Source organism: Halichoeres trimaculatus, unplaced genomic scaffold (genome assembly GCF_033239565.1).
Source record: "Halichoeres trimaculatus isolate MK-OKI-2021-1 unplaced genomic scaffold, fHalTri1.1 fHalTri1_scaffold_1, whole genome shotgun sequence".
Taxonomy (NCBI): domain Eukaryota; kingdom Metazoa; phylum Chordata; class Actinopteri; order Labriformes; family Labridae; genus Halichoeres; species Halichoeres trimaculatus.
In genome coordinates this window covers 20,895,172-20,922,926 of record NW_027437179.1, presented here as the reverse complement: position 1 = coordinate 20,922,926, position 27,755 = coordinate 20,895,172, and the positions used below count along the sequence as shown (strand labels likewise).

The 27,755-nt window shown below is 41.3% G+C and overlaps 3 protein-coding genes across 9 annotated transcripts in view; all 3 read right to left on the bottom strand.

Moving 5' to 3' along the window:
* Positions 1-5,232, bottom strand: part of LOC141790900 (tensin-2-like) — a 30,259-nt gene extending 25,027 nt beyond the window's left edge. Inside the window, exon 1 of one of the 2 annotated variants that reach the window (XM_074671065.1) lies at positions 4,596-5,232. In XM_074671065.1, coding sequence (XP_074527166.1) covers positions 4,596-4,718 — 123 coding nt within the window. In that variant the 5' untranslated portion in view covers positions 4,719-5,232. The remainder of the gene's footprint in view (positions 1-4,595) is intronic. The other variant, XM_074671057.1, reaches the window with a different exon arrangement.
* Positions 5,233-7,420: 2,188 nt separating this feature from the next.
* Positions 7,421-16,942, bottom strand: eif4ba (eukaryotic translation initiation factor 4Ba). Of its 5 annotated transcripts, none has more exons than XM_074673407.1 (15): positions 16,849-16,942; positions 14,786-14,929; positions 13,797-14,002; positions 12,837-12,953; positions 12,580-12,634; positions 12,334-12,480; positions 12,008-12,136; positions 11,638-11,802; positions 11,207-11,465; positions 10,752-10,840; positions 10,219-10,471; positions 10,066-10,091; positions 9,166-9,295; positions 8,737-8,809; positions 7,421-8,506 (listed from the first exon to the last, which is right to left on the bottom strand). In XM_074673407.1, exons 1-15 carry the CDS (start codon positions 16,859-16,861, stop codon positions 8,429-8,431), a joined length of 1,884 nt encoding a protein of 627 aa, XP_074529508.1. In that variant the 5' UTR covers positions 16,862-16,942; the 3' UTR covers positions 7,421-8,428. The 5 variants fall into 5 exon arrangements, with proteins under 5 accessions (XP_074529508.1, XP_074529516.1, XP_074529524.1 ...); XM_074673400.1 differs by having other exon boundaries at positions 7,423-8,506; positions 12,005-12,136; XM_074673415.1 differs by lacking the exon at positions 8,737-8,809 and having other exon boundaries at positions 12,005-12,136.
* A 1,768-nt stretch (positions 16,943-18,710) lies between these two features.
* Positions 18,711-22,597, bottom strand: LOC141798205 (keratin, type I cytoskeletal 18-like). Of its 2 annotated transcripts, none has more exons than XM_074680034.1 (7): positions 22,054-22,597; positions 20,613-20,695; positions 19,867-20,023; positions 19,600-19,764; positions 19,394-19,519; positions 19,069-19,289; positions 18,711-18,889 (listed from the first exon to the last, which is right to left on the bottom strand). In XM_074680034.1, exons 1-7 carry the CDS (start codon positions 22,495-22,497, stop codon positions 18,850-18,852), a joined length of 1,236 nt encoding a protein of 411 aa, XP_074536135.1. In that variant the 5' UTR covers positions 22,498-22,597; the 3' UTR covers positions 18,711-18,849. The 2 variants fall into 2 exon arrangements, with proteins under 2 accessions (XP_074536135.1, XP_074536144.1); XM_074680043.1 differs by having other exon boundaries at positions 18,734-18,889; positions 19,022-19,289.
* Positions 22,598-27,755: the final 5,158 nt, after the last annotated feature.

Here is a 27,755-nt window from a genome sequence, read left to right as displayed (position 1 = left end):
GTAGTGCCCCACCAAAGCAATACCTTCTGACAGCATGTGAAGCACATCAAACCATTGGATTTTTCCTTGAGGAAAGGGGTGGGGAACTAAAAAAAAAAAAAAAAAAAAAAAAAAAAAAAAGGAAGGAGTTGTTGTTTACCCTATTTTGATGTCTGGACGCAGTAAAGGACAGCCCGCTTGCACACACTGGTGTTTTTACATTACCTACACAGCTTGACATATTTCTCTCCTCCCTCCAATTCCTGGGTTTTTCCAAACAGTTGCAGCATTGAGTTAAAGTGGAAGGTGGAGGTTTGCCCTCACCCTCCCACACACTAACCAACACCTGCATCTCTTGTATTAATACACATGAGCTGTGAGTTGAGGGAAAGTCTTTCTATTAACCATAATCCATTATAGAACAGCTGTGTGTCTGAAGTGGAGCATGAACAGACTTAATCCTTTACGACTGGGAATGTGTAATCAATGTTTCATGTAGCCCTACCTCACTCATGTGTGTGATTACATAATGTGAGAGAAAATGCAGCAAATTCACTCTTACTAAACATTTCAGCCCTGAATAAAATCAAATACTGAAAACATTTATCATTCTGTCAAAACTGTTTTTATTTGGTTTATTAAAGTTAAGTAAAAATGAAAACACATGAGCACTGACAGGTGGAGATTGTATCATTAACACAATGATTCCTGTCAGTTGGCAGGATATGGCAATTAATGAACATTTTGTGTTCAAAGTTGACAATTTGTAGTAAATGAGAAAATGTCAGATCCCTCCTATCTAAGATCTCTCCCGCTGTGCATGTCTAACCCAGGCCGGCTGTGTCTTTGTTTATTTATTGTGTTTACAGAAGGCAACCCAAGCTAAGCCAGTGTTATACAGAGCTCAGAAACATGATAAAGATTTTAACTACCTGTTATGAGAAATGCCAGATTGTGTGCGATCATTCTCATGAGTAGTGTTTTGATTTCCTGATGGTGATGCCCTGTGAGGTCAGAGGTGCTCAAACTGTTGTTGGCTGTGGTTCACCAAGGTAAAGAATCTGTTATGTAATGACTTCATTTTTATGATGTAAATTACTTTAAAAATGAGTCCTGTTTAAAAAAGATGCAGTGTTTTCTTGTTTCACTGACCTGGATTGTGGTTTACAGGCAGAGCTAGGGCACACTAGCACTATGCTGTATGTATTGACTGTAAAATGAAAGCGACAGAGGAACTCTGGACTATTGACATGTGTCCCCTGCTGCTGAAATGAACAGTAAACCCTGTAAACAGTGGCATGGGCTGCAGTCACTGAATCTGGGTCTCTGAGTGTGTTTTGATGTGAGCATGTGTGTGTGTGGAGGGATTTAGTGAAAGAGATAATGTGCCATGAACCTGACAAAGCAAGGGCAGAGGGATAGAAGGATCATCATCCACTCAGGCCATTACGTTCTAATTTTTATTACATAACTTGTGCATCTTGAGCTAAAACATGATTGGCTTATGCAATGAGTCCCTTTAAAATACTATCAGTAGATCACCTGCAGGAGACACGTTGTGTTTTTTTCTGACCAGACAGTAAGACACTCCACCTTAAGAAAACATGTTATCAGAATTGAATGAGATTTTATATATTTCTTGAAAACCTTACTGTGTTACTGTGAGATTTTCAAACAGTAATGCTACTCCCTTCAAAATGTCACTTTTTTAATGCCTGTGTGAGGTTTAAAATCTGAATGAAAACATGAGATATGTTCAGGGCGCCACATGGTGGAAAACAGTAGTACTGCAGGAAAGATTCACATGCAGAATAGATGGATAAAGTGCTTTTTAAACATGGACATGAGTAATACAGGAAGAAAACTGGTTGAGTGTCATGAGAGTTTTCTATTTACCAGATGATGCAAATATTGCTATCGTCTTTTATGCAACAACTGCCTCATATCTGATGATATTTAGTGGTAGAGCCCCTTACTTAGCCAACTAATGACACATAATGCAGTCAAGTTTCAGCTGTTTCAATATTAGGATGACCACCTTGCAGGTGTTTTCCTTCCCTATCTTTCACCAGCTTGTATTGACTTCTGCAATGAAGTGATGACAAGAGTAGAACTGGAGTGGCCCGTCACCACCATAAGAAAAAAGAAGCTTTATTTTAGAAAATTTATCCAGGCTGTTTCTTGAACGTATGAGTAAGCACTTAAGTTGAAGCAAATGCAACAGTGTTAAATGATGACAGTCTTGAAAGCACACGCATTGAAGTAAAATTGCTCTCAAATGTAGTGACTCATTGATATTGCAACCAAGGGGTGTCTATTTACATGGTGGGGCAACACTAGACACTTTTCTGTCCGTGTTCTCTCTCCATTTCTCCATTTGGTAACAGGCACCTGGAATCATTATTACTGTAACTCTACAATAGTATTTGTTTTTGTTCCATTACTTTGAGTTTTTTAAGATTTCCAAATGTAGATTTTTACTGAAGACGTCTCGATTGGGGACTGCATTACACGTGTGCTTGTTACATTGAGTACTTCCTCTCAGGGTAGTTTTGACACCAGAAGCAGAGGTACACTGAGTGTAAACTCAGTCTCCAGAGGCTCCTGTGACTATCGGCAGTGTTGCAGTATTGCATTGCAGTATTTAAGAACCCCACCCCGTTTGAATGTTTGCAGCCAAAGTCTATGTCATTCCACAAGCATCTCTGACCACTGCAGAGCGCCCGGAGCACTTCAGCTTCTACCATGGAGATGAAGAGGAGAGGGTCAGGCAACAACTCAAGCATAAAGGGTTACTTTATGACTGTGGCAGCATGCACTTCTTTTGTATTACTGTGAACTGTGACGGCAGCAGCAGAAGCTTTAAAGACTCATATTTTGAATCAAGAACTCATCGAGATCTACAAAGAAAAAGAAGGAAACAGATCTGATGCTCATTCATGAAACACACACACACACACACACACACACACGAACACACACACACACACACACACACACACACACACACACACACACACCCACACGCAGAAACACAGAACTTGCATACACAGTACAGTGTGACACACCCCTTTGGCACTAAATGCCTGAGTCTGTGTGTTTTTTTTTTCAGTAACACCTTCGTAGTGATGACATGCTGGGGAGCAGGAGTCACTCTCTGTCTCACACAAACACAAACACAAACACACACACACACACACACACACACACACACACACACACACACACACACGATCATCATCAGAAAGGGACAGGAGCAGGTGGCAAGCCAGGCGTATGTTCCAGCTCTGGTGGGGTATTTATAACTTGCAGGAGTAGGGGGTGTCACCTCTAAACAGCCATGAAAACGCTGAAAATAGGTGCGGGAAGAAGTGTATGTTTGAGAGAGAGCACGAGAGAGAGTGTGTGTGTTTGTGCGTGTGTGTGTGAGAGAGAAAGAGATAGAGAGGAGCACTATAAAAACACTACTCTTAATAAACAACTCTAAGGACTCCTGGACCGCTTTCATTTATGACACATTGCATCATTCCCCTCCACTGTGGAGTCCACCCATTCAGCTGGGACCATGTTATCATAATTTGGCTTGGTAAGACCCTGCACACACATAAACACACAGCGTCACACAAAGAAATTCCAACAGACACACAATTGGAGCTTTAGGGGACTTGAAGCCACATGTGATCTGAGTAATGTTCTCCTTCCAGCAAGATCCAAATGTTCACTTTGCTGCCCCTCTCTGCAAATGTCAATTTAAAAAAAAAAAAGCAAAACAATAAGTCTATTCTTCCTCTTTATGACATACAGCATGCCAGATTGTGATTTACTCTGACATGTGGGAACACACAAATTCTGCAGTGTGACCTTGGTGCTAAAGCAACACACACTTTTATTTTGGTCTCTATAAAAATCCCCTGGTGGCTTTAGGTGTAGAGCAGAGTGGTGTGCTCCTAAATCCATACATGTTCCTAAATAGAGGCAGCAGACAAGCAGACGACGAGTCGGAACTGGACCGTAACTTATACCACTTCCTCTTGAACCTCGACCCCAGAGGGACATGATTAACATTGATCGAGTAAGTCCCTTCACCACTGTCTGTGTCTTATTTTAAACTACCCCCTTTGCATGCAGCAGGAAACACAACTTCAAACACAGGTGCTTTTCATTCCAGCTCCAACTTGCGAACACAACTACCTTGCATGCAATTCATGCATCTGATGCAGCTCTAAATGGGACATGATAACATATTTATGTTTGGGTGTGCATGCATGTGCTGCACGAGTTGCTGCCAATAAAATACAGAGAGGGAACTCTTTTTCATTTTATCCAGAAATGTAAAGACAACACTTTGGATTCCTTTGGCTTATTCCTGTGACTAGTATGTGGGGAAGTTTGTGTGCATCACTTTAACACAGACGGGAAACTTCTGCTGAGTCAAAAGACCTAATGTTGAAGAATGTGGATGGCATGGCCGTGAAAGAAATAAGGACGTCAGTGCTTTACTATCAGGATCTTTTGCTCCATTTTTCAGATAAAAAAACAACAACAACATTTTACACAGTGTATGATGATAACTGTAATTTCTGCAGTGTTTGAGCAGATTGTTTACATTCACTTACCTCAGCAAGTTGTAGGATTTCAGGATGCACCTCTGAGTCTGTCTTCATGGGGATCCCTCCTGGGTTTGTATCAAGCCCATGTTTCTTCAACCTCCTGTTGCTCTTGCTGTGAATGCACCCCATACTTCCAGCAGATGTCTGTTTTTCCTCCTATCTCCAGTTTCCCCAACTCTTTCAAACCACTCAACAAAGTTCCTCCTCTCAGCACTTCATGTTTTCAAGGGCCACCTTATGCTCCTGCGTCTCCTTCTTTGACATGCTCTCACTTCCCCAGCGACTCCTCACACCTCTGCGCCCTTCTCTTTGACAGCTTGTCCTGCCTTGAAATCCACCCCAGATGACTTTTTTTCTCCCCCTCCTCTCTTCTTACAAGCCTTCTTCCCCCGTCCAACAAGTGCCACCAAGCACGGAGCCTGCACTCTCTTAACCCCCCTCTGTCCCTTGCTCCCTGGCTGTCCTCAGCTGGAAAGCATGCATAAATACACCTCTCTTCCCTTCCCCCTTTTCACTTGCCAATACCTCCTTCTTCTTCTACTTCTCTTTGCCTCTACAGACCGTCAGATGCCTTGCACGGTGCTCTTTCCTTCTACTCTCTCACAGACCCTCCAGTCTTCTCCCCTCTCCTGTGCTCTCTCCAGCTCCATCAGGCTCCTCTTGCTGTCTCTCCACAGGGGAGAAGGGGCAGCTGTTTTGGCTTGTTGATGTCAGGCCCTTCCCCTTTCCTTTGGCTTCTTCTCAGCCCTGTCTTGCTCTCTTCTTCCTCACAGGGGAGTGGTTAGATAGAGCTCCTTTCACACACGTCATCCCTTCAGACTCTCAGACTATGCACATGAGACCATACTGTAAGCTTTATCCCACTTGTTCCTTCCTCTTAGCTTAATGTGAGGAAGTGAGGACTTTTCATCATGATCTGCTTGCCTGGAGCAATCAACAAAGGACCAAAACTGCTTTCTTTTTAGCCAATAAAGACCCTTTGTACGTCTGCATGTTCTTTTGGTGAAGAAACTAAATCTGTTGAACTCCAGGACCCTGTTTGATAGGACGCACAACAACACTGATGTCCACTCTTGATTAGTTCACTTGCTCCCTCCGCTGAACTTACAACAAAGATAGCCTCTGTACTTAAATCTAAGATCTACTTCTCTGGTTGAAACCCTTCGGACTACAGCTCTCTGTCTCTTTATAACACACATACACATACATAACTACATTCCCCAAACTGGGTCCCCGGGACAAAATGCTGCTGTACGCTGTAGATTTTAGGGTTATGAGGGGAAAATCTCCAACAATAAGCTCTTTCAACAACCATGTTTTTAGCCCCCGGTTAGATCGTACAAAGCAGGCCTTGGTTCAAGTGAGACAAATTTGAGAGGTGGAGATGAGGAGCACCCTCCTGTGGCGACCAGTTGCTGGTTCACAAGGGACAAAATTTGGGGTCTGATGAGTGAGTAGCACTACAGTCATAGTCTACATCGAGTGTTACTTTTTTCTGACACAGGCACTGTTACAGAAGAAAGAAACACAACTCAGGTTAAGACCCGATGTAACCGTCAAAGTTGCTCAGCTATCATGTTACATTACAGTGTTATTACATTAAAATAAGACTATATCTGGTTATTGTTACTAGTTGACTGACACGGATAATGCTAAAAGCTTTATTTTTAACACTGCTGTTGGTTTGATAATAATGATTCTACTACACAATTCCTCCTTAGACAGTAATTCCAAAAAATACTCTCAGAGCAGATCATATTCTGTGCATAAAGCTGAACAAGTATTGAAACACTAAAACTAAAATGTTTACATCAAATTGCTAGAAAATGACTGCACCTGAATTGAATTCTCAAGGACCATTATATATATTATGTGATTTTGTGTGTTTTGGCCCATCAGGAACACACTTTGGGATTTAGTTGTGAGATTTCTGTGATAAACATAATCTTTATGCTTCTTAATGAGTCACTTTGATATTAGAGCAAACTGGGACAGTCATGCCTTTTTGACCAACATGTCACCTGACAAGTTGGCAGGGTATCATTAAGCTCTGTTGTTGTGAATCATTAATTATTTCAGGAAAAATAACACTCTGTCTATGTAAGCACCCACTGCACCATTACACTGGTCTACGTCTGAAGAGGAGTCTGATGTGGCAGCACTGGAGGCTCCCACTGTCTGCATGTGTGGGATGCAAAGCTCAGCAGGATCCTGACCAGCTGCCACCAGGAGACTGGCCCTCAGCAGGAGGTCAAGGCTGAAGAAATACAGCGCAAATTGTCCGCTTCATAGACCACACTGGGAGAACAGAGGGTAATTAGTTTGGTCCAGCATATTTAACAACGCATCCTGCAACTAAAACGATCCTTTTCTTCTGCAGCCCTCTCCATCCAGGTGCATCACACGACTGTTTACTAATAAATCTGGTGCCGCCTTAAGTTTCTGCCTGCTTTTTTGTAGCAAAGGGACTGCTTATGGTAGATTTATATTAGGTCTTTAAGATTTTGAAGTACTATTTACACCTGCACTTTGTGTAATAGTGGTCTAAAATAAATCAAAACAAGAGGGGAACAGTGATTAAAATAACAGGACTATAGAAGTGAACACGGTCTTGTCAAAGGTTAATACCATAGATTGTGGTTAATATTGGCCACAAAGTGAAGCCTACTGGAGGTTTTATTGCTCATGAATTAAGTATACTTGTTAAATTAAACATAGAATCTTATTTTAAGTAGCTTACATTCAAACACTGAGGTTATTTTGAAGCCAAAGCCTGATTCCCTCCAAAAATGCATACTTCTTGAATGACCACATACTATGTAAATGTGCAGTAAGACCCAAATTTATTGCATATTGGAAGACAAGTTTATGTAATCCTGTGAAAACTGGCACACCCAGCAGCAGACTGCAGACTTTGTCCATGTATGTATTGCTCTCTGCAGGAGAGGATGATTTCACAGCTGCAGAGTTTTTGAGATGATTGGAGACCACCTTCACAAGCCTTTTGTTGGACGATCTCACCATTCAGTATTAAATAGAAAGTCATCTGTATAATGGCTGGGGATGACTGTAATGATGATGATTTGGGTGCGGGGAGTGAAGCTGCTGAATTTTTTGTTCCCAGGACACTTTTTCTGAATGACTTGACAGAAGTGTGTGAACCAGTTCAGAATTCATTCGGTCTTTTTTTTTTGGTTGTTCACATGATTGACAAGTATTGGTAATTTAAAAAACCAGATTCAGTATTAATTACTGTTAGGACTGGAAGACAATTTTTTGGGGGACAAATTCAAGATTAATTTCAATGAGATCAAATTATTTACTAAATAAAATGGGTTAACAATGAAAAAATATTAATTTGATCCAGGGATAAGTCAAGTCAGTGGGTTAAAAAAATAAAATAAAAATAAGAGGGCTGCACCCCTTTACTTTCACCTTCTGTCTCATCTAGCAGTCTCAACAAACTTTTAATCCACAAACATACAAAATTGTTTTTTCCCCACTTTTTCCATTTATTTATTACAATTAATTCAATGTTATCCATAATTTTTCCATGTGATAGCTACTCCTTTTTTCCATTTAAAACAAGTTCAGTATGTGACTATTCTTCCAAACCTGAATAGTCTTGAAGGTTGGGCGGGATAAAGGAAGGGGAGGGGTCTTGAAAGTAAAGGACAGGTTTGTTGAAGGAAAAGAAAGGGAAGGAGTGATGTCCTTCCTGGAGCCTCCCTCATGTGAGGAGTTTTTTTTCATAAGCTATGTGAGATTTTTTTTCTGCATTCGTTGTTTTCTTCTCTTCTTCTTCTTGCACTTTCAGGCCTTGTCTTGTTATTTGCTCTCTATTCCACGTCCTCTGCTTCTTCTCCTTGGTCTCCGTCCATTAGCAAAGCGGCGTACTTACTGGCTGAGCTGAACTTCTACAAAACAAATATACAACAGGGCCCAGATCAGAACGGCAGTTTTGGATGCTTTTACAGCATTAAGAGAAAAGGTCAGCTTTTTCAACAAGCAACAAGGATCATGAGTTATAGATGAGCAGTTTACTAACTAATGAACTTCAGGCTCAGGCAGGACTACTTAAGGTTTTGGGGAGGAGTGATTCAGGTTATATTAATGCCTGACTAAACCTTGACAGTGACGGACTTACGGGGGTTGGGGTTTCTTCAAATTTCTTTGGCTCTGGGGGTGGTCTGGAGTCGCGGTCTCTTCTGTTATCCTTTCTACAATTTGAAACAACACTGAGGTTGAAATTTATTCCCAAAGCTTGGTGAGGGAGAGTTCACCTTAACTGTTTATGATAGAGACAGAGCTGCTAATTTTTACTAAAAGGAGCACAAACTATGCTCAACTTCATTGTCTGGAAATTGAACATGTATAAGCTGCTTGGCACCCAGTTCACAAGAAAAATACCAAATTTGATTTGATTTTTAAAGTGCCCCAAATTTCATTTTAGAAATCCTTGGAGTCTTTCTGTTCTTGTGAATGAGTCATCAGTTGTTAAACTGAGCAAAGGCCATTGATTACAGGTGCCAACTAAATGTCCTCCCTTTGGAGAAGCTAGCTTTGCATGGCTGACCTGTCTGCCTCCTTTCTTCGGTCTCTGTTGGGCCCCTCTCCTCGGCCCCGCCCTGCTCCAGGCCCTGCAGGCCCCCCTCTTGCCCGCGGGGGCCCCCGGTCCCGACGCACACCGTCAGCCTTGTTCTCATCTTCAATAAGAAGCCAGACAGTTGAGTGAAGGGAGGTTTGTGGACTTTTAGACAGTGAACTACACTCACAACACACTGCAGCATCAAAGGCCACTGGGTTGGATTCAAAAGATGTCAGTCACTGATGAAGGGCCAAATGAGAGGTGCACAGATTCTTCAGTCCAAAAACAAGCCAACTGATTTTTTGTTGGACACTTTGAGAAGAAATCTGGTAATGCAGACTAATGAGACATATTTTAGTGCTCCTCTTGTAACAAAACACTCCACACAGGAAGTTGAGCTCATAACCTGCTCCTATCATGTTCTAGCTCTGATGATCTTTTTTATTTTACTGCAGCTGCAAAGAAGTGTGAAAAGTAACGGCTACTCTGACACTTCATTTAAGTGAGCAGGTCTGATCGGACAATACACAAATCCCCCAACTGTACTTGATAAAAATGGAGAATATAAACATGTTTCAGCGGCATCAGCACACTGCTGAAACTGTACAACAAGTTCAATTGAAATCACATCATTCCAGGGAATTAAGAACCTCAGTATAATCTTCTTTTCCAAATGAAGGCTGCCAGATGTGAGCACAGGTAAGTCGAGAATGATTTAGCCAGGATAGTATTGCTGGGGTTATTTTTGGAACACAAAAATCTTTTTTTTGGTTTAGGCTGTTTAATAGTCGAGTGCAAAACCAAACTGATCCAGTTTGAATTTGATCTTTGATTGGTTTTTGCTTCAATTGGTTTGAATAAACTTGATCAAATTAAAATAGGTCTTACCTTTCCCAGATCCGCTTTCATCAGAACTTTAGGAGTTAAAAGAGAAAGTAAAAAACAAGCCTTTAAAACCAAAGTCTTCAGAGACATGAATGTTGAATCATCTGTGGGTAAAAGCTCTAGAAGCGTCTGATTCTGACACGTATAATGTCTCACCTCAGTTTGGGAGGAGCTGTTCCACTTGGGGAGACAGGAGAGACTGGAGGCCGTCCGTCACCTTCACTAGAGCCTGTGCTGGCAGCACTTCTCTTGGCCCAGGCATTTTCCTTTGGAGGAGGAGCAGGCATCACCTTTAGTGGCTCCTTCGAGGTGGGAGGGTGTGGAGAGGCTCCGGGGGACGAGGGTTCACCTTCTCTCCCACTGAAAACCTCATTCTCCCCAGAACGCTCACTATCTCGACACCTTGACCCTGGAGGGAAACAGAAGAGCAATTTTTTTATGATGTTCCAACAGAGTGTTCAATTTGTCCAGGTGTTTCAGATTTTGAAACATTATTCGAATTTTTTTTTTGTTTGTTTGTCAGTAGGAGGGATTGTTTTAAAGGGTGTGGATAAATTAAAGTGTTAATATCAATTTGGAAGGTTTGCATTGCTTTAATTTAATGATACAGCAAAAGTCCTGTCACACCTCTCATTTTAGACAAAAAATAGAAAATAAGCTCTGCTGAAAAAAGGACACGGGTATCTCACCTCTCCCTGAGGTGCTTCCTTGCTGGGAAGACTCACTCCCCGTGCGAGATCTCTCAGTATGAGGTTCCTCGTTGCGCCAGCTTGGGTCCCTGAAAATGGCAGAAAAGACTTCAGAGAAGCCAAAATTCTGGTAACACTAGAAAGTGTGAGTGCTGCTGCAAAGATAAAAGCCATTGAAGGGAGAAACAAAAAATTCTTTGGACTACAAATGACCATGTTTTAGCATCCAGTTTGTAAACAAGCATTTATCACAAATTTCCTTTTCTGTACAAAAAGTCTATCTTAAAATCATCAACATACTGGGATTTAAGCTCTCCTACAACATGATGCCTTCTCAAAAAATGTAGACCAAGAATCAAAGGAAAGCTTAAAAAAACGGTGCCTATTAAATGTTGAAATAAAGCTGTCACCTCTCATTAATTTCTTTGTAATGACCATTTGTGTCAAACTCTGACCTGTCTCTCATCCTTCTGTCAGGACCTCGGCTTTTGTCCTCTTCTAGCTGCCTCTGCAGTCTCTCTTCTTCCTTCTTCAGCCTCTCCTCCACCTCCCTCTCCTTGGCTGCTGTGTCGACTGGTTTGGCGGCACCAAAGATAGAAGAGGCTCTGACTCCAGAGGTTGGCGCTGCAGCAGGAGACGTGCCCCCTCCACTAACTTCTTCCTCCTTGGGCACACTTCGGGGTTTGAGATTCAACTTAGGTCTCTGTTGAGGGGCTGGAGAGATACAAGGAAGTGTGATCTGAATATTTATAATTTAAAACTGATGATGGTGTTGGCACAGTCACAATATACCATTTTACAGTTAACTAGTTGTGACTGTTAAATAATTTTGAAAGAAACCAAACAGTTGCTGAACATACATGGAAATAGTTTGTCGATTTCTCACCTCTCTCCTCACGCCTGTCATCACGTCTCTCGTACCGGTCCTCACGCTCACCATAACGATCCCGGTCCCCGTAACGGTCATTGCTACCCCGACCGTCGTCATAATCACGGCGGAAGCCACTGCCAAAGGCACGACGACCTCCTCCACCACCACGAGAGTCATAACCTGTAAGGGCCACAGGAATAGAGAAAGGGGGAGTAAGTAACTGATAAAGTCGAATAACTCCAGCAGAAAGAAATTATGCATGACTGTTAGTTTTGATTGCACCTGACAGGTACAAGAGTCCATGCTGATCTCAAACTAACTGCTTAAGAATCAACTTGTATTAAAAACTAATTTCAGTATCCCAAAAGGAAAAAACACTCACCACCTCTGTCGTAGTCTCTTCGGTCCCTGTCGTCATAGCGATCTCGGTAGCGGTCTCTTCCTCCATCATAGCGGTCGTTGTCCCGTCTCGGCCCATCTCTGTATCGATCTGACTCATAACGGTCCCGTGATCCTGCAAGCAATGTTGAAGAAGGACTGGAGTTTAGAGTCTGAAAAGCTACAAAGTATCTCTGGTAGCATACTGATATTCTCAAGTGACATAAAAATAGTGTTAGTGTTATAGTCTAGCTCAAGTTACAAAATCAATTTAATTTCCTTGATCAAAAAAATTAATTTGAACAACTACAGTATCAAGTCAAGAGCACTTACTCTCTCCAAAGCCATCGTCTCTCCTGGGAGGTCCCTCGTCATTCTCACCACTGGGTCGAGCCCTCCAGTCAGAGTCCGTTTTGTCAGGACCCATGTCCCCCATCCGCCCACCCCGATCTCTGCCTCCCATGGACCCACCGTCCCTTTCTTTTGTGTGATAAAACAGAGATTACAGGTTATTTTACAGTCAAATTACTGAAAAGCTTTTTTCATGCACTCCAGTTACCAGGTGAAGTCAGCAATTACCTTTATCATTAGACTGGTCTGCGATGTCCACACGGATCCTTCTGTTTCCAAGGTTCTGTTTAAAAGAACAGAAAAAGGAAACAAATCAGTGATTAAAAGGTTAAGGAAAGAAAAAAGTAGACATTATCTAAAATTCAGCTACGTTTCGATATTTGTGATGTTTCTGCAGGAGAAGTCTTGCACTCATACACTGGTTCAGTTCTGGGAGCTAAACTCATAAGGTGGAACTTGTAGCCAAATTCTTGTGATGATCTTACCTCCTCATTTAGACTGAGGGCCCTCAAGAGGGACTCCACATCATCAAATTCAGCATAACCAAAACCCTTCAGTCTCTCAGGGTTACTGGGCTCTCGGGGCAAACGCACTGCACTGATCTGGAGATAAAGACAAAACAATTCATGAAACAGAGGACTGCAGCATTATGGTCCAGCACAGTTTGGTTTCTTTAGCAACAACAGAAGAGCAACGGCTGTTTTTCTAACTAATTTAAGCCATATCCCTAAATGATACACGTTGAGGTCAGAACTGTGATGGCCGAGATAAAACAAACAATCCATAATGTTCTCTAAGTTATAAAAAAATCTTCAAACCCCAAGACATATGAAGACACTTTTAAGAGGTGATGTACCACTAAAGTATGCAATTGTTACAAAATAATAATAAGGTACTGAATGAGTTGCTTGGAAGAATCATGCAAAGTTTTAAAACCCATGAACTATGTAACTGTTTTTGAAACATTTGTATTTGGATGTGTGGTTTTTGTGTGTCTTTTTAAGCAAACTGAAATATTAAAAACATTGTATGAAGTACAACCTCAAGGCCTCCCTAAATGTTTCAAACAGGTTAAGCAACATGAGGACCCTAGTTACACATTGATAGATAAAAATCAACAGAGAAGATCTCAGGTCCTGTTCTGTATAACTAAACAAACACAGTGGTCTAGCAGTGAATTAGCTGCAGGGGACTTAAAGGCAGGGTGGCATGGACCAAGAGCCTGGAAACTCAGGTGTGATTCAGTTTGAACAAAAGTGATAGATCTGACAGGGCATTGAGTAGGATAAATTGAGTATTTATAGCTCTTGCCAAGATCAATGAAAACTGCTAACGAAACTCCAGGAGTTTGGGTGTTGTCGCAAGGAAAGCTTTGCATTATCTTTAGCCTCAAATCTCTTGAGTTACAGGCCCCATGCTTCACGGCTGTTTGCTGCTACACGTACTGCCAGGCCGCGAAAGAAGTCTTTGATTGAGTCCTCGGTGACATCATAGGGCAAGTTTCCTAGGAAAGCCGTGTATGGCGGGCTCCTGGGCAGTCGGGTTCGGTCGATACTGGGTTCACGTGCTGAGCGAGGCGCTGTGGGAAGGATGGACCGGTCAATGGGGGGTGCCCGGTAGCTGTCCTCCTCTGTGTGCCATGAAGTTGAGACTAGAGGAACAAAAAGAAAATTTAACAAAAAATGTTCATTAGCCACTCAACAACAACTGGTTGTGAAATCTCAAAATAACAACTTTTACAATCCTTGGTGTCCTCAACAAACAGAAAAGCCACCAGCAACAAAGATTTCACAGTTGTGAATTGAAATACAAACTATATAGGGTTTGGTACACATAAAATATCTTGACACATGCAAGAACACAGTTCATAATAAACAGCCAGACTATATTCTAAAAAGACTTTGTAGGCCCAACAGTTAATGCTGAAATTATAACGTGGAGCCTGATGTTTCTGGAGCAAAAAAGGTGATATGATTAAGATTCAGAGTTTAAGGTCATGCACAATGAATCAAACAAAAACAGGCCACGATTTATTAGGCTTAATATTTGTGACATTTGTGTGCAAACCAATGAGGAGAATCCAGACAGCAAAAAAAATATACATGATGAAAAATCATCCTTGTATGTGTCCTTTCAAAAGACCCTGAATATGTGCGCATTTCATTTACCGCTAACATATGGAGCCCATCTCAAACAGCATTGGTAGAATTGAAAGAACACTTGTTATAAAGTGCATAAAGTTGTGTCAGGGCTAAACAGTTTTACAGGAAAATGTATTTTTGGGCAAATTTGTGTAAAGATACAGATAACTGGTGTACTAGCTGGTCTTAGCTGCTTGTTTCTTTAGGTGACTACTACGGCAATCATAATAATTGGATTTATGTTAACAAAAAAGCCACATAAGGACTTTCTGCGAGTATACAGATGTGCTCACCATCACCATCCAGGTCATCGGTTTCATCTGCCCAGCTAGTGGACTTGGCCGGGTAGCTTGGGGGGATGTTGCTGCCGCCTCCACTGTCTTCTGCTAGGAAGTCAGTGAGAGTGAAGGTCTTCCCCTTCTTATTCTTCTTCTTAGCTAGACGGAAGATGAGCAACACAGGAGAACAGAGTCAGACATAAAGTAGACATGTTGGATCATATTCATGCCCCATAAGGAGGCCTATCCAAAAAGTCTTGATCTACTTAAATGAAATGGTATGCATTAAAAATTTGTGCAAATTTGACTTTGTTTGATGCAGTTAAACCACTTTTCTGGAAAATTCAACATGGTTGAAAAACAAAATATTTGGGCCAAAAATAAAATGGGACAACAAACAAGGAATAATGACATAATCTCGCTCAGCGTGGTATTTGTTTGTATGAACTGGAGTTAAAGCATGAATTTAAACAACCTCACAGCTAACATTAATAATATACCGTCCTTAATAGTGCAAGACACCAGCAGTCTATGTTTACAAAAAATATTTGCAAGTGTGTGTCTATGCCCATGTGACAGCTGGCACTCAGTGCAGACAAACACAGCAACAGTTTCTGTGGTTGAGATGTTGTCAAATCAAATCAGATAAGGGGACAGCACTGTGACAGTGATAATGAAAACACTGACTTATTTTCCTCTTGGAAAGTAGACACAAAGGGAGTGGCCGTACTGTCCAACAGTCAAAGAAGCAAGTCAGACAGGGTTTTGGTGCATTTCATGTTCAAACCACTGGGATGCAAGTTTGTTACTTTTCTGTGGAATGCACCTTGAAGAGTTTGAATCAATGGATCATACACCCATGGGTGGAACTTGATAAACATAATGTCTGATAAATCAGCAGACCCCTGCCATTCGATTTACATAGCTCACCTCACAGAGAAAGTCTGGTTTGTTTTGGTCTGAGAGAAATAGAGGGGTAACAAAGCTGGCTGGGAGCTTTATTGTGAAAATCCCAACTGTCAGGACATTCTTTACACACATCGTTACAAAACCTGTACACACACGCGTCTAGAAACACACAGAGGGTCTACATAATTTACCCAGAGCATAACACAAAGTCACTGTTTACAAATAACAGGTCAATTGAGCCGCCCGCTAGAGCAAAACCGTACACGGACTGTTCAATGTGCTCCACAACAACGTGACATTAGCTTGGAAGCAGCATAATGTTAACCTTTTGCAGCTGCTAAAGCAGCATGGCACAACAGCTGTGAGGACGAACAGCCAAGAGTTGGGCTTTACATTATATTTCTTCGATTTCTTCTATTTATGTCGGTCGCTTTTGTTTTTATGCCTTTGCAGGCTTAGCAATAGATTGCTGACGGAGGAAGTCTCCCTGCTTAGCTGGCTAGGTTTTAGGGCCTAGTGCACGTCGCAGTGCCAGGATCCAAGTGCGCCATCATCGGTGCAAGACTTGGCCGGACGGATGAGACGTCTCAAAGTTGTGAAGCTGCCAGGGAAGTGTTAAGAAAGCCACCTATCAGGCCCAGCTGCCCGGTTTCATCAAACACCGATACCAGGAGCAAGGCTGCACACGTGGGGAGACTCCCCGGGCTGCCCGGACTCCTCGGCCCAACCCCTCCTCCACAAAACGCGCTTGCGCCCGATGCTACTCAGCTCTGAGCGCCACGGCGAGTCCCGCTACAGGGCTACAATGTGCCAGTTCTGCACGCAGTTCCAAACATATCAAAGCATGTCTCAAAATAACCCATCAACACATTGCCATGGATGCAAGAGGGTGGAATACTCGAACACAAACGTGACGACCCCAACGTCTGCTTGTAGTTTTAATTTTAAGATTTGGCAAGTCCTAGCTTCGTTCATTCGACTCCCTCCAGCAGTTACGTCTTTACCGGGCCAAAACAACCGACAGACCACCGCGCACACTCAAGACACCGACGCGATTCAATAGTACAAAGCTTTAACAATCCTCGAACTCGGTGTTTTCAATTGTATCTAGTCATATCCGACTGTAATTTCCCCCAATCGACAAGATCGGTAACCCCCATAAACCTCACCTGACGACGACATGTTGGAGAGCGAGTTCGTCGAAGTTCCCGGATGTAGGCGTCAGAGGTTTATTATCGGGAGCGCGCATCGCCGTTCACGGGCCTGTCTCCTCCCAGCAGCTAAACAACATTATATTGATTGGCTTATCTTATCATGTATGCCGAGTTTTTCGATTCATCCATCGTTGACAGTTCCTCTTATGGTTTGTAGTTTGTTTGTTTTGTTTTCTTTTGGTCTGCAAATTACTTGTCCCCTCTAAAACCTGCATACATTACTTGGTGCTTTATGAGATTGTGACCTTAAACCATTCAATTTAGTTAAATCCCGAATATTTGATTGATTGGTGCTTGACTCCTAAACTACAAGACTCTGCAGTTCATAAAATCTGGAATAAAATATTTTCTCTCAGTGATCTGTTCTATACTTGGACTTCCATTTAGGAGTAGTCTGGAGTGCTCGAATAAGAGAGAAGATTAAAATTCCACCAAGGCTTATCCCACATCATGGTATGTGCTTGTGGGTAAACCATATATCAATTATCTTAATGTACAACTATTGTAATAATTACTATTTATAAAGCATCAATGTCTAACTGATGTTATGTTGATGATGTTATTTACAAGCACTGCATAGAGTTTTAAACCTGTTAAACAATATTCTTATTGGTGTATTGTTGATTTGTTGTTGTGTAACAAAGCAAATACAGTATAATCCTTTTTTACAAGTAAAAATTTAGACATTTATGAGTTTTACAAGTATGTTTACAAATGTTTAAAACCAGACCTTCCATTTATTGCAATAGATTAAAAAGACAGTGATTGTTCTCAAAAAAGAGCACTCTTGTGTAGCGTTGAATGGAAAAGCATTGATGGCTAAAATGAACTGTGATAATGATTTGGTAACCAGGCTAGGTTGTTTATTCACACAACCATAACACCACCACTGATATATTTGTTGAATATATTTAAGGACATTCAATCAACAAGCAATAAACCAAGATGACACTTATTATGCCAGCTTCAAGCACCCAGCCAACATTAGCACTAATCATCAAGTACTAATATCATGCAGGACTATGTCAGTTTGCTTTGGGGGTGAAGTGGTTCTTCTGTGCCCAGAATTGACTTTACATCAGTCAATGAAAACCAGAAAATTAACTTAAAATATCTTTTTTAATGTTGAAAGAATATTAGAAGGGCAAAAGTTTGCTTGGTTTGACCTGAAAGCAGGGCCTCACAACCTTCTGACTTTTTGGGTTTTAAGCAGGAGGCTCCAGAAAATCACATCTTCTATGCAAGTGAAACAACAACTTGTTACAAAACACAAGATGCACACTTAACCCTCCGTTGCATGAATTATAAAAACCTGGGATGAGATTTTTTTCTCAGGTGTTGTTTTATCATTATTAGGGCATGGACGAAAAACAAAAACAAAAACAAAAAAAAAAACCATACAGTTATATTCCCCCTCCAGTGGACTACATGTGCCTAGACATTCAATATTAAATAGTATGAACTTCATGTAAAAATGAATTTGATTGTGGAATTTTGGCATTTTATGGATACATATATTTTTCTTTGCAAAACACTTTTTTTCCTCACATTTTAACTTGCTATTGGAAATATACTTTGTGTTGCATAACTACCACATGGTTGGAAAATTTGCTTGCAGTTACACTGACTGACCTCTGAATGAACCTCAATGGAGTGGAGCAGCAGAGATCGCTTTAAAAGCTGGTAGCACTTCCACACTAGAGGCCGATGCATTAAGAAGAAAATGACTTTTAAATAGATGTCCACTGCAGTGAACAATTTGCACCAGAGGGTTGAATTAAACAGTCACAAATACACAACAGTCATGATTGTGATCAAAAAGTGGTTTTATTCAGTTTTATTGTGCTGTCAGGTCAGCAGCACTTTCTTCTGATTAATTGGACCCGCATGGACTTTACTTTTTCCTGAAGAAGATTGGGGTCAGTTTTTGGACGGTACCAGATTCTTCTTTCCAGATTACATTGTTCCTGCCAACTCTTCCAGTGCGTCCTGGAGCCTGAGCAAAACACAAGATAAACATGTTGACTCCAAAGCTTCCACATTGAGCTGAGGGGAAATACTACAGCATTTAATGACAAAGTTATACTTGACCATCAAGAACATGCTAAGAAGTGATAATCATATTCACCTCCACCACCATCATCTGTTTTTTTCTTCCATCTCTTTAACTCTTACTTGAAGTCGCCACCATCCAGCAGGGTCTTGTACGTGGAAATTTCAGCCTCTAGTTTCATCTTCATGTTGAGGAGAACCTCGTAATCTTGCGTCTGTTGCTGGATGTTAGCCCGCAGTTTGGTCAGCTCCTCCTCCAGTCGCATAATAATGTCGTTGTACTTCTCCATTTCCATATTGTTTCGTAGCTCTGTGTTGCGTAATGTGTCTTCTAAGGAGGCTTTCTAATAGAGTTCATAGATAGGATAAAAAGTAAGGCATTAAGAGAAATCAGGAATAATTAAGAGAAAATGGGAAAGTTACAACCTTTGCTAAAAACTTTGCTTACCAAGCTCTGTTGGGATGCGAGTTCAATTTCCAGGGTCTGTATCTGTCTTGATAGGTCACTCCTCTCCACCTGTGCTCCCTGTAGAGCTTCTGTATTCTGTGATACCTGCACCTGCACCTCTGAAATCTGACAGGAGGACAGGGTAAAGGTGTCAGCCAGGAAAGATAAAAGTTGGTTGCATAATACTTCTTTTCACTGTGCATTACCTGATTTTCATGCCAGTGTTTGAGGTCTGCTGCATTCTTCATTGCTATCTTTTCATAGTTGCTCCTCATGTCCTCCATTATTTGAGATAGGTCCTGACCTTTAGGAGCGTCAACATCCACCTGCACACCTGACTGAGAGATCTGATTCCTCAGCTCCATCACCTCCTGCAGAATAGGGACAAGAACAGAGGTGAGCAACAGCACACAAAAATGCGATCCTGGAACCAATTCCCTAAGACAGTTGTGTTGTTAAGAAAGATGACTCACATTCTCGTGGCTCTTCTTGAGGAAGGCCAGCTCTTCCTTCACAGTCTCAATCTCGCTCTCGATGTTCATCCTGGTCATGTTGGTGTCATCGATGACTCTCTTCAGCCCTGCAATGTCAGCCTCCACAGACTGGCGGATTGCCATCTCATTGTCATACCTGTGGGAGTGCAAACACAAAATCTATTACAGACGCAACCAGATGTGTAAAATGAGTTTGACTTGGGCTGCTTAAACAGAAGGAAGCAAAACTGGAGTGGCTTTTGTTCTTCTTACTTCAAATTTAAGTATTTATGTAAGAACAGTTTTATATCAGCGACTCTATTTACACAATGCACTCTATTGAATGCAGAATCTCATAAGACAGACAATGTGTGTATTGTTCGAGGTCAAGTCTCCCTCACTATCAGGGGAGTCTGGTATTTCAGCAAAGTCCTTGTTATCGTTTCTTCCAGACAAACAGAGTCTGAGTACACGGAAATGTCAAGTGTGTATTTCACTTGTGAAATAGCACAAAGCAAACACTCTCATCTCAGAAATTTTAACCATAAATAAAACATTGCATGAAAGTTTCAAAAGACTCTATAAATTTGCTCTTGTGACATGTACAGTCTCCACAATCTTAGTCTTCACCTTGCAATTTAACCTTTGACTCTCTGCAGTTTTGAGGGGGGTGGAGATCGATCTGAGATCTGCTTTTTTTCATAAGCAAAATAGATTTCCGTTAAAATACATTCAGATCAACATACTTTACTTTGAAGTCGTCAGCAGCAAGTCGGGCGTTATCAATCTGGAGCACAAGACGAGCATTCTCTGCGACCTTATCAAAAATCTGTAAGTATAAAGAAGGTCAAGTTAATAAATTGCACCTTTTTGCCATTTCTTTCATTTTTCCCGTTAAAATGCACAAAACCATTCAACTACTTAAAACTCAATCTGCTAAAGCCATTCTCATCTTGGAGTCATCAATGTTTCACTCTTACATTGAAATCAGCATATGACTCAAATCAACGTTTCCTGTTATGCAACAAAAGAACCCCAAGAGTCAGATTACACTCTGGAGCTGAAACATATTTGAATCCACGGTTACAGTCAGAGAAAAGAGGAACCACAAAGGGAAGAACAGGAAGTGGGGATATCCCTGTGCCAGAACACAATCTGGTTTGTCTTAGCATTGTTGGAAAGATGCTTTTCCTGTCTGAGTAGTCATACAGAGAAGTTATACCTCTCCACAGTCACACCCATTTGAAACGCCTGTAATTTTATCCTTATGCATTATCATTGCTTGTATGTGTTTATAAAGGCACAGATCTTAAGATATTTTTTGCAAGAGAATGAGTGAGTTTATTCCCCTTTAAAACATACTGCTTCAGTGGAAAAGGGAAGATACTGGTCCCCTCATGTGTCGTGAAAAAACAAAGAGTCACCATAAATGTGCCACTTTGTGACAGAGAAGTTCAGGGGTCTGAACAAGAATGTGACATTTGACTCCGCAGACTGGAGCTGATTGTTACTCAACCCATGCATCTCCTGTATAGTATGTATGCACACACACATGCTCTGAGACATTTGTTCCTTTATGTGATGTGTGTGTGTGTGTGTGTGTGTGTGTGTGAGAGTGAGTGTGTGTCATTACCAGGCATCTGTTTCACATTGAGATCAGCCCACACTGAAGAATGCCAGTGAAGCAGCATTTTCAAGGAGAGGGGGGGATTTTGAGAATGTCTTTGTCTGTTTGAGGTTTTTTTTTCTGTCTGTCTGCCGTGAAGCTGCCCACATGCTGGTGATTCACTAGAGGAAGTTCAGGCCCATTTGTGTGGCACGAACTAAAGTTTTATGGGGGAGGGTTGGCGCAACCACACCCTTTATTCTGTTCCAGGAAATATGATAACCTACAAAGGAAATGCTAAGAGTCTATACCTGCACTTTAAAATTTGAAAGTTTTCAGTATATATTTATGTATATATATAAATATTTATAAAAGGCAGATTAAAAGTCACAGACTCATACAATCTACTCCCACGAATAGATTTGCATTTGAAACAGAATGCAGGCATCTTATGGCACCTATTGACTGACATACCAGAGGCCATCAAAACCATTTAAATCAATGTATGGGTAGACTTTTTTTACATGCACCAAGTTACATCTTACACAACTTCATGGATCACTATTTTGTTAAATGCTTACCTGGCTCCTCAGGTCCTCAATGATTGGCTCATACTTGCTGTAGTCCCTCATGTCTGGCCCTCCTTTCTCCAAAGCCTGCCTGATCTTGATCTCCAGCTCCTGGTTGGCTTTCTCCAGGTTCCTCACCGTATCCAGGTAGTTGGCAAGGCGGTCGTTCAGGTTCTGCATGGCTCCCTTCTCATTGCCCAGGATCCCAGCACCACTGGTGTTGCTGGCCATCATGGATGCATTGGCACCACCAAAACCTGAGCCCATACCTCCACCCACTGCACTGCTCAGCCTGTGGGCTGAAGAGGCAGAGGCGAAGGGGGCACCAGAGCGGAGGGAGGATGCAGTGGCAGCAGACATACGGGTCCCTGACCCACCAAACCCAGCATAGACACTCTGAGAAGTGTACTGGGGAGTGGAGCGGGTAAAAGACATCTGGGATCTTCTTGTGCTCATTTTGGAGGAGTTAAGGCACAGCAGAGAAAGAAGGAACAAAAATGAGATGTGGAGACTCACAGCTGGCTGGCTGAGAAAGTGACGCTGGCAGCGGGAAGTGGGGAACTTTATACTCGTGCTTCTCTCCCTTAATCACAGCTGCTTTCAGACCCTGCCCACTTTCACATCGCCCCAGTCCCCCCCTCCCTGCTCTCTTGTGCTCACATTCATCCACATGTTCTCTTTTTCTAACCAACGAGGTGTTTTCTGTCTCCAAGGAAACCAGGAGGCATTTTTCTGTTGTGAAAACACACTGAAAACAATCTCTTTTGATCAACTTTAGCATGACTGTTTGGCTAAGATATGGTAAACAGATTAACCACAGGTCACGACACAGAAAAAGCTGTTGGTAGACATGAGCTTTGGCAAGAAGCTTTAGCATGCTGTAGCAGAGACAGTTGATATGAAATTAGCTGTAAAATTTAAAGGTTGAATATATTTTTAAATGAGCTTGATTTAGATGGAATGCAACTCAATTCCTTTGGTTTGCCCATAAAAGGTTTACAGCCTGCCATTTGCTGCATAGTTTCCCAGTTTGTGGTCAGCCTGGCTCAAAATAAACAGAATTTTCCCTGTTTTCTATCTGGGCTAACCAGGAAGTGAGATACAGCAGAGCTGATTCTTTCCGTCTCTGTTAAAACACTTATGAACAACCTTAACTTAGGCGTATCATCCTCAAAATTAAAGAAAATTAGTGATCAAAAAAATGCCATGATGTTCTTTTACTAAGTAGCTGCAGTCAGATGGCCTTAACTAAATAAAGAAGCTGACATCTTGCACAAACCGTATTGATTTACAGATAAAATATCTGTTAACACAATCACAGCCCAACACAGACCAAAGGGTGAACAGTATCAATAGAAATGCCTGCCACGTTGTGAAAAGAAACCAGAACACCCAAGCCTCCAGTATACCCGAAAGACCTCAGAAGAGATTAGAAGAACTAAAGGAAAAAAGTAAGCCAATAGCTCTTTGTTTGAAATACAATCAAAAAGAAAGAAAAGCTGACCTCATTGAGTGTCATACGGGTGGTTATCCACGCAGATCAGTTCTGTTAAACAATCATCTCTGAAGCCCGATCAGGTGTTGCACCGGTCATGGGATCTACCTTTGATTGCTCTTTGTTTTCTATTGATTTCAATATTTATGCTACCTTTACTCACCTCTAGGTCATGTGTTTTTTTCTTCATCAAGCAGACTTAACAGCAAAGTGCCTATGACTATGGAAATAATCAAACTAAGTGAGAAGCAAAGAAACAAGTCTTTTCCCCATAAAAACAGCTGCAGCACAAACTGTACAGGCATGACCTCAGGCAGGTTTACGTACAGTGGGTTTAACAGAGCCTGAGGCTGTATTCAAAGAGGATTTTCAGTCTAGGCCTCAGAGAACTGGATAACAAAACCAAATGAACCACCCAGTTGGCAAAGACCCAAGCACCCTCCTGAGCTTCATACAGCCTGGGTCTTTTCTTTTCTGAAATTTCCTCACCTTCACGGATGATTGAGTTACACTTATTCTAACACCTCACACCAGCACCTCACTTTAAATTTATTCACTGTTTAAAAAATACTCAGTTTAAGGAGAACAAAAAGCATAAAGAGAGAAAAAGCAAAGAAAATGTTAAGAGAACAGTGATTGGTCTGGGCCGAGGACAGTCACATTTAAAGAGGAAGCATGATTTGAATCAGCATGACTCATACCTCATGACAGTACCCCCACTGTCTTGTTTGTCTTAATGTTTGTTGGCAACAGTTTGCTCTGCTTGCTTGGACCTAAAAAAGAGAGAAGAAACTAAAAATCAAGGGAGTGTTTTGATATTAGTCTGGATGTGTTCATACATACTTATGGCTAGTGTGCCCACATTGAAACAAGCTGATCCAAAATCTGATGTTTTTATTTTCAAAAACATTATTTTTGCCGAACGACAACTTCCTGGATTTGGCCTTTTTTCTTTCTTTTTTTTTTCTCTTTCTACCTGAAATCACACTCTGTTTAACAGATAAAACAGAGAACAAGTTGAGGAAAAGTGGGGGAAGCTGGAGTCTTTGAGTCACACTGGGACATCAGGAATCTGGAAACAACTATGCGCCTCACAAATCTTGGACAACTGTTAGCATATTACGACCCTTAGCCAAGCGTAGCCTTGAATGAACCCTCCTCTTTTCTCTTCGAGTCCCTTTCATACAGCTCCACTGCAGAGTGAGCACTCTCACATGCTTATAAATAAAGTCCAAAGTTTGTATTTGCATATTTGAATTTGCATATTTGTGCTTGGTAAGAACTCTGTCAAATGCATCAAAGACTGCAGCGAGCATGTGAGTGTAACAGTAACACGCTTGCTTTCGTGTCCTCACTTCCTCTTCTGGTCACACCCTCATTGAATCAGCCAAGATGCTCTATAAAGGCACAAAGGGCAGCAATTATGTCTTGCCTTTAAATTTTCAATCAAATTAAACGTTTGTAGCATCAATTTACCAGGATTCACATATCAGAGATGAATGAAATGTGTGGGCTGAGAGTCATTTTGTCTGAGGGATGTCAGGTCCATTTTTAGCACTAAGACATTTCACAGGAAGACAAAAGAAGCAGTGAAGAACTGTCAGAGGACATTCACCTATACTCCCTTTTTGGAAACAATGATTTATGTGATACTGGAAATAAGTTGTTTCATTAGAAACAAAAAATCTTGGGGCATTTATGAGGAGAATTTAAACAGCTGAAGTTATACCATAGCCTTTACCGTTTGTGACACATTAAATCATTTTAACACAAATCTGGAAAAAAAGGACACAATCTGTAATGGGGCTGCTGTGGGCAGAGAGAGCTGGCAGTCCTATCAGCAGTCGACCTTAACAGCAGGTTAGCAGCAGAGAGTTTACAGATGACAGAGTGGGGATTTCCAAATGGCAGTTTGTGCAACAGATCTTAACATTGATCACAAAACAACAGGTTTTCGAAGTGCCACACCAGCTAATCCAACATAAGAAGAGGGAAATGGAAATATGGCCTGCATAAGGTTAAAACCAATGAGAATTCATTCTCAGACAGAACATAGTCTCATTGGTTGTGCAGTAGGATAACAACTATGCGATGTCTTGACTAACTTCTGTTTGTAAGTAAAGTACTCTTTGTACTGTATGCACTTAAAAGAGCAGCGCACAAAATTGGGTAGTGTTGTCTCAAATCAAACACTGCTGCTTCACACTTACTGGAAATGAAGATCACATTTCACACTGTTCTCGGGTGTTCCTCTGCATTCGGTGATTGCAACAGTCATCCATCATCTGACCTATTCTAGCCCATCCGCTACGTGGCCAAGACGGCAACCATCTAGGGTGAGAAGTGTCCAGCATTCCACATTGAACTTTTTGACTGTTTTGATCAAATTAAAGTGCTTTGTGTCATGTGCAGAAGTATGTGACACAAAAGCCCTGAACTCAGACTGTTACAGGTCATTTTAAAAAGTGCCACACATGCTAATAACAATGTGCTAAAGAAACCGACAGAGACACTGCGGACATGCTAATGTATGACTGGAATGTCTATCGTGGCAGCTTTGGTATCTTTTTGCCTGTTAGCGAGCATTTGCTTGTCATCACTAATCACGCTTGAACTTTGGGTTTCATGTTTGTCATGTTTGTCTAAGAGATAAAAGTGAGTTAAATTTGATATGCTAGAGCAAGGGTCACCAACACGGTGACCGTAGACACCTAAAAGCCACCAGAACAATTTAAGGCGCCTGTGGGAAGAAAAAAAACAGCACAATGTTACAATGGAGCTCCTTCCAGAACTCTATATGTTTCCTACCATCTTTTTTTGTGTAAATCATTAATTATAGTTGTTAGAAATTAACACTGACATGTGAGCAGCCTCTTCACATTGTATTACTACCACTACTATCGATATTGTTATTAAAAAGTCATCTGTGCAATTTTGTTCAGGAAGTTTCAGACAAGTAGCCCTATACACCACACATTTCCCTTGAGGTAGCCCTCAGTCTCAAAAGGACAGGTGACCCCTGCACTAGGGACTTAAAGTGACAAATATATTAGACCACCACCCAGTGTCAGGTCTTTGCCACTGCAGCAGTATAAAGTCAACTACTAAAATGTGTTTTTATGCTTCTATAATGGCTAACCCTGTTTAATCATAATAATATCTTTAATGCTTATATAGTTATTATTGCAATCTAGGAATTTTTCAAATGTACTCTTTGAGAAAAAAGCAGAAAAAACAGTACAACATTAATTTTGGACTTCCAAATTGCAATGATTTACTTGCACTCCTGTTTGTTATGTTATTCTTGATTAACTTCTGACTGCTCAACAATTTCCAGTATGTGGGCTCGTATTTGGACTTAAAAACGTAAATTCAAATTGAAATTGATTACTCCTGTTCAAAAGGATGAAGGCTGGGGAACCTCACTAAGAAAGTAATGATGTCATTCATGTTGTTCAAGATATTTTTTCTTCTTTGCATGACAGGTGATCTTAAATATTTGCTGAGAGCGCCATGTAAATAAAGTCAATCAGAAATTAAGCTGAGTCACTTGGGACCATTGGTGGTATGCAAATTAGGGCAGCTTCTCTTTAGAGAAGTGAAGCCACAATTCTGCCTCAGTGGAAGAAATATATTTCACTGGTTGCGTGTGTTAGTTTTGCATGCAGAGAAGCAATCCAGCTAGTGAAGCTGCATGACTTCATACCAAAGCAAACATTTAACTTATTGATAAAATGCCAGGGCTCCCTCAGATTAGCACAGCAGAACAGATCCTTAAGTTAGTTTGATGAAAACATGAGTGGAGCTGAATGAATCCCATGTCAGTGTTTGTTATATTCCCCCACTGTTCCTTCTCTATGCTGCCAAAACAGTAAATACCACTGTAGGAGCTCAAATACATCAACAGACCTGTCAATGTGTAATCTTTTTGGCCTATGTGTGAGTCCAGTCACTACAGAAATTAACCATGAGTCATAACGTACCATCGGGGAATGGCCCATTTTGCCGCAGTGTTAGCTGCACGCATGGCTGCAAAAAAATGGCACATTAACTAATTGCACCATGACAGAGGAAATGGTGCAGAACGTCATACATCACACAGGGAACTTCCTGGAAAACTCTAATCCAAAAAATTAAAATTGCGCATGTGTACTGTGCAAAAACTGAAAAAATGAAAAGTGATGTGTCTCTTTAATCTAAATTTGCTGTATAACTTGGC